This window comes from Plasmodium gallinaceum (assembly GCF_900005855.1).
Source record: "Plasmodium gallinaceum strain 8A genome assembly, contig: PGAL8A_v1_32, whole genome shotgun sequence".
NCBI classification, from domain to species: domain Eukaryota; phylum Apicomplexa; class Aconoidasida; order Haemosporida; family Plasmodiidae; genus Plasmodium; species Plasmodium gallinaceum.
This window is the reverse complement of record NW_021628338.1, coordinates 407,158-414,072: the sequence shown is the minus strand read 5'-3', so window position 1 is coordinate 414,072 and position 6,915 is coordinate 407,158. Positions and strand designations below refer to the sequence as shown.

General features: G+C 14.9%; 2 protein-coding genes across 2 annotated transcripts in view; one reads left to right on the top strand and one right to left on the bottom strand.

Annotated features, from left to right (window-relative positions):
* Positions 1 to 171: 171 nt before the first annotated feature.
* Positions 172 to 702, bottom strand: PGAL8A_00046300 (conserved Plasmodium protein, unknown function; the record flags this gene model as incomplete). The annotated part of the gene is made up of 3 exons (XM_028674481.1): positions 172 to 259; positions 344 to 428; positions 627 to 702. The coding sequence occupies 3 exons, from the start codon at positions 700 to 702 to the stop codon at positions 172 to 174; spliced, it is 249 nt and encodes an 82-aa protein (XP_028530829.1).
* Positions 703 to 1,497: 795 nt separating this feature from the next.
* The window catches only part of PGAL8A_00046200 (conserved Plasmodium protein, unknown function), a gene marked incomplete at both ends in the record, with an annotated part of 7,006 nt that continues 1,588 nt past the window's right edge, over positions 1,498 to 6,915 (top strand). Inside the window, 6 exons of the mRNA XM_028674480.1 lie at positions 1,498 to 2,107; positions 2,552 to 3,360; positions 3,538 to 6,051; positions 6,204 to 6,534; positions 6,611 to 6,710; positions 6,804 to 6,858. Coding sequence (XP_028530828.1) covers positions 1,498 to 2,107; positions 2,552 to 3,360; positions 3,538 to 6,051; positions 6,204 to 6,534; positions 6,611 to 6,710; positions 6,804 to 6,858 — 4,419 coding nt within the window. The remainder of the gene's footprint in view (positions 2,108 to 2,551; positions 3,361 to 3,537; positions 6,052 to 6,203; positions 6,535 to 6,610; positions 6,711 to 6,803; positions 6,859 to 6,915) is intronic.

Genomic DNA, 6,915 nt, shown 5'->3' with positions numbered 1-6,915 from the left:
ACTGTTTAAGAAGGAAATAAATATAGTACTCCTAACACATTTAGAAATTTCTTTTTTGTAATTAAAAATTGGAAAGATTTTTTCTATACAAAAACATTTTTATTTAAAAAATTAAATTAAACATCAAAAAATGATAATTCATTAAATATAACTGTAAATTTATTATTAATATTAGTTTTTTCTATCAATAATAATTTTATTATTTTCATTGTAGCATCCTTTGAATATTTTTAATTCTTCTTGACACTTTCTCCAGTTTCTATATATTAAAATAAAAAATTTTTTTTTTTAATAAAATTAAAAATATATCAATGAATTAAAATGTAAATTATAAATATTAGACCTATCATATTTATCTAAACATTCTAATAAGATATTATATTCGCTTTCACATTTGGTATTTTCAATTTTGTCATCTAAATATTCATCTTTTAAAAAAAGAAAAAATTATTTATGTGAAAAGGACACACAGAACAAAAAGTAACAAAAAAAAGAGAAAAAAGAATAAATAAATAGATGGAAAATATATTATTAATGTGATAGAAAAAAAAAAAATGAAAACAGCAAAAAAAGAAATTCTAATTAAAATATAATTTTATAAAATTATATATACATATGTAAATTACGTGTAAATTCATCGTTTTTTGAATCTCTTTTAAAAATAGATAAGAAGTTTAATAAATTCTTATTAAGGGATATCATATTTTTTTTTTTTAATTATGTTATAGTATTGTATTGTATTTAATAGATATTTTTTTATAAACTTTGTGTTTTATTCTACCATAAAAATATTTCTTTTTTTCCTTAAATTTTTTTTTTAATATTAATTTTTATTTTTTTTAAAATTTTTTATATTTATTATAAAAAAAAAAAAAAAAAACAAGATAACTTTGATTAGAAATAATAAACGATTTTATTAACTTTATGAAAAAAAATAAAGAAAAATTAATGGAATATATTTTATTATTATATATATATATAAAATAATATATATAAAATTCATACAAAAATATATATAATAATATTTACTATATAAATATGTTTTAAATATCATTGAAAAGATATAAAATAAATACACATATAATAAAATATGAGGTAAATTATGAAAAAAGGATTTACGATAGTGTAAAAAATTAATAAAGTGTAATTTAAAAAAAAAAAAATTTGTTATATTTAAGAAAATATTTAATAAATACACAAGTAGTAAATATCTGAATTTTACATATATTTACACAAAATAATGATGTATTCTCTAAATTCAATATAAGTTAAAATTCTTTTTTTGTAAACCATTTTTAATAATATCAATTATAAAATTTATGGAAAAAAAAAAAAAAAAAAAAAAATATGTATATAAAAGTGAAAAGGATGAAATGTGTTAAAATATTTTTTTTTTGTTTATATTTTATATTTTATTTTATCTACAAAGATATACAAATTTGTAATTGAAGTATCACTATTAATGATTGTGTGAAATTTTTATTCTATAGATTAGAAATGATCAAAAATTCCTCTTTTATTTTTAACTTTTTAGTTATATTTTTATTTAATTTTTTTTCTTTTACTTTAAGAAACTATAAAAAATTTAAAGTAAAAACTTATATTGGATCAACTGTATACGAACCCAATTCTTTATTTAAAAAAAATTCCAACTACATTAAATATTACTATAATAAAAAAAAAAGTAAATCATCTAATTCTTTTCATTTATACATAAGTGATGAAAATGATTTTACATATGAAGATATTGAAGAATATTTAAAAAAAAACGATCTGGAAAATAATGAAGATGATAGAAAAAATGAAATTTTGAAACTAATAAATTATATATCAACTCTTAAAAATGAAGAAGAATTTTTTTCTAAATTTGGTTATTTTAATAGAGGAAATAAATCAGTTGAGTACTATTTCAATCAAATGAAGAATGAAAAAGAAAGAAAACAAAGGAAAAATTATAATATTTTAAATTTTATTTTATCCTTATATTTAAAAGAAAGAAATAATAATGCTATGAGTTATAACAAAAATTATAAAAATATTCAATCTTATTACTATTATGTAAATAATCTTATAAACAATAAAGATGTTTCAAGTACAGTTCAAAATGGTAAGTATTGTTATAATTTTTAAAAAATCTTTGTTAAAAATAAAAATAATCAAAAAGAATCATAAAAATAGACAATATAATAAAATTATATATATATAAAAAAAAAAAAAAAAAAAAAAATGTATATATTTTTAAAAAAAGTATATTTAAACTATTATATACATTTATATTTATTTTCATTTCATTCTTTATAAGTTTATATAGGAATTATTCTATTATATTTATATTTTAAAAAAATAAAAAAATAAAGTTATATTGACTCCCTTATATTGATTTAATTAATATTATAAATATATTAAAAAAGAAAACTGTTTTTTTTTTTTTTTTTTTTTTTTTTTTTTGGNAATAAAGTTATATTGACTCCCTTATATTGATTTAATTAATATTATAAATATATTAAAAAAGAAAACTGTTTTTTTTTTTTTTTTTTTTTTTTTTTTTTAGGTAAGTTAGATAAACGAGATAACTTATTTTCTAGAAAAAAATTATGTAATTTTATATCATTTTATCTTAAAAATGTAAATCTTCTAAAATATTTTTCTTTGTTTTGTATTAGTGGAATTTTAACATATTCTATAAGTATGTTGATAAAAAATATTAATTTAGAAAATTGGTTTTTTTTAAAAAATTATTTTGATACAATATATTTTATAAAAAATGTGAAATTTTATGAAATAGGAATATTTTCATTAATTATAAATATCTTATTAATAAATAAATATAATCAGTACTTTTGTATAACAGAAGATTCATTTTCCATATTATTTAATCATTATTTTTTTTATGAGGGTTTACATAATTTAAATAAGAAAAATATAGAAGAATTTATGTGTAAATTTAATTATTCGTTAAATGATGTTTTAAATTCTTTAAATGATATGTTTTCTCAATATTTAAGTAACAAAATTTATACAAATGAAAATTTAGATGAAAATACAATTTATAATATAAACTGTTTTATATCATTATATCAAAAATTATTTAGAAATAATAGAGAAAATATTAAAAATGTTATTAGTCTAGTTCTAAACAAATACCACATATATTGTTTAAATAAGAATAATCAAAATAAAGATGTATTATCAAAAATTTTTTACATATTTTATATAATAAATCTTAAATTTAAATATGAAGTTGTAGATATACACAAATTAAATATTATTAAAGAAAATAAATATAAAATTCCTTTTTTTTTTAAAAATAATAAAATTTCTAATTATTTTCTGCTTACATATATTTCTGAAAACCTAAATGTAAGTTTTTTTTTTTTCATTTTATATATAAAGAAAATAATTTTAGAATTATAATTTTTATTAAAAAAAAAAAAAAAAAAAGTTGTATAAATTATATGTAAATATTTATTTATTAATATAATTTAAATTTTATTATTTTATTTTTATTTTTATTTTTTTTTTTTTTTTTTTTTGTAGATAAAAGAAAAAATAATAAATAACTGCTTATTAGATACCCTAAAAAAAGGATACGAAAATTATATTTACTCTATATTTAAGAATAAAAACTTTTCAAATAATGTGTATGATGATATCAAGAAAATTAATTTTATAACTTTAGATAGTAGTATTATTGAAGAGGTTAATATGACAATCTTTATGAAACTAACAAAAAATATCATTGAAGATAAAAATTATGAATTATTTTATACTCAAAATAGTAAAAATGAAAGTGAAAAAGAAGGAAATGAAAAATATGAAAATGAAGATAAAGAAGAAATAAAAGATTATGATGAAAATCTAAATGAAAAAGATAAGGAAGATAAAAATAATTTAAATAATAAAATATATATAAATAATTACAAGGATGATGTAACTATCTTTGACTCAAAAGATTTTATAAAAACAGATAAGGAATTAGAAGAAGATAATAATGAGTCTAATGGAAATGAAGATAAATTTATTAATGAACATTTAAATTATGAAAGTAAAATTTTCAAAGATGAAAATATAATGGAAGATGAAAATATAGTTGAAAATGAATCTATATTTAATGATAATCATAACATATATCACTACATAGAAGATAGTATAAATTATATAATAGATGATAATTTCATGGAAGCATATAATAAAGAAAAAGTAGATAATGAATTAATAGAAAAAGAGAAAAAAGAATTAAGAGAAAAAGAAATTTTATTAAAAAAATTAAATGATATTTACTTTTTAAGGAAATATTTAATAATAGATAAAGAATTTACAAATAAATATATAGAAAAATATTTATTTTCATATATTTATAAAGAATATAAAATATTAATTAATAATTTAATTTTCAAAAAATTAAAAAATAAAAATGACAATTTATTTTTCTTAAAAAGAGGAATATCTTTATCAAATAGTTGTACTGAAAATATTATAAAAAATATTATTCTAAATTTTGTAATAAAAACAAAAGAAAATATCAATATATTTTTAAAATTAGAGAATATCGATAAATGTTTAAAACTTGTAATAAATTTAATAAACGTTTATAAAATGATAAAAAAAAAAAGAAAATATCTTAAAATAAAAAATGAATTTCTTAATTTAGATGATTTATTTTCATTCAATTTTTACCATGATAGCGATATAATGAATAAATATATGTATGATAAAGATAAAAACGATATTGTATATGAAGAAAAAAGTAAAATTGAGGAATCCTTAAAAGAGAAAAATAATAATATAGATAAAAATGAAGAGAACCTTACACAAGCTAATGAAGGAAACTTACAAAATAATGAAGAAAAATTACAAAATAATGAAGAAATTTTACAGAATGATGATGAAATTTTAGAGAATGATGATGAAATTTCAGAGAATGATGATGAAAATTTAGAGAATGATGAGGAAGAAAATCTAAAAAAGAATGAAGAATACTTCTTAAAAGAGGGGGAAGATATAAAAAATAGCTTTTATAAGGATAGAGTAAAAGAAGATGTTAAAGAAAAAGAGATTCTATTATTTGATACAAAAAAAAAATTATATGAAGAATTTGTTTTAAAATATATGAAAAATCAGTCAGAAAGAAAAATATTTAAGACTATTTTTAATTTAGATAATGAAGAAATTGATAAAGAAATTGAAGATAATATTATAAATAAATTTCTAGAAAAGGTAGCTATTAAATATTTAAATAACTTAAAAAATTTAGATATGGATTTAAAAATTATAGGAAATGATAATTTATTTAATTATAAAAACGTAAACTTTGAAGATTTTTTATCAGAAATTAAAAGAAAAAATAAAAAAGAAAAAAGAAATATTAATGATTATAAGATAAAAAAAGAAAATATATTTGAGTCTATTGATGATGAATCTTTCAGAGAGATATGTAGAAAAATGTATATAAATAAATTGTTTGAATTAAAGGAAAACATATATAATAATAGAAAGGAGTTATATTTTTATGAAGTTATATTAGATATAAAAAATCCTGAAGAAATTCATGATGTATATTTAATAGATGAATATGAAAAAATGATAAATGATATAATTAAAACAAATATATTAAATAAAAACTACATAAATATAAAAAATATGTATTTGAAAAAAATTATTAATTTTTTAAATATATCCAATGAAAAATCGGTAGATGTAGAATTGAGTTGTATATTCAAACAAACATATGCATTTTATCAGAAAATTAAAGAAAATTTTTACATATATAAAAGTGATGAAGATTTTATAAATAATATAAATGAAATATTAACTATATACAAAAATTTTGATCTTATAAAAAAGAAGAATGATAAATATTATGTTAAGTTTTCTTTAATTGAATCAAACTATAATTTAGTTCACAAAATAATTGAACGATATGTTTTATATGTAATTGACATAATAAGTAATGAAAACAGATTAATTTATAAAGAAAATATTTTTATATTAGTAAAAATTTTAGGTGTTAATGAAAATATTATAGATGAAATATCAACTAAAATATACAAGGTAGTTTATTAATATATATCTTTTTTTTTTTTTTTACTGAAGTTTTCTATTTATTTTTATTTTATGTTGATTTTTTAATCAATTTATATTTATATTAAAAAAAATAAAAAAAAAAAAATATAAAAAAAATATATTTTATTTATTTTTTTTAGAAATATGTAGAAAATCAAGAACTGGATGTAATAAATAATATGGATTTTTTTTTTAACTTTTTACTTAATATGGATAAAGAAAAGCAAAATGAAATTGTTTTAGACAATTTGAAAAAAAAATTAGAAATTTACTTAACTTCTAATGAAAATTATCAAGAAAAATTACAAAAAGTTTATGATATTTTAATTTTCATTAATAATAACTTACAATTAAAAAAAAATGTATTTAATTTGACATCTTTGAATTCTGAAGTGATATATGAATTTTTAATAACATGTATCGACAATTATTTACATAAAGAAAAATCAGAAACCTTTATTACTTCTGAAAGTAAAATTTTTTTCTCTTAACAAATATACATATATATATACATATATATATATAAATTTTTGTAATTTTTTTATAGGTGATTATATGAATAATTTTAATGATTTTTTAAACAAAATAAAAATTCTCCTAATAGGAAATGAACAGAAATTTCATTTTTCACACATACTAAATATTCTGTAAATATATTTATATAAATTATGTTTTAAATAAAATATTATAATTTATTAATTTGTATTTAATTTTGTTTATATACTTTTTAATATTATTAGAAGTAAGGATATTATTAATAAAGCTATCACCTTATTAAATAAATTTGAATATGATGTAATAATAAAATTAACACACACACAAAAAAAAAAAAAAAAAAAAAAAAAAAAAAAA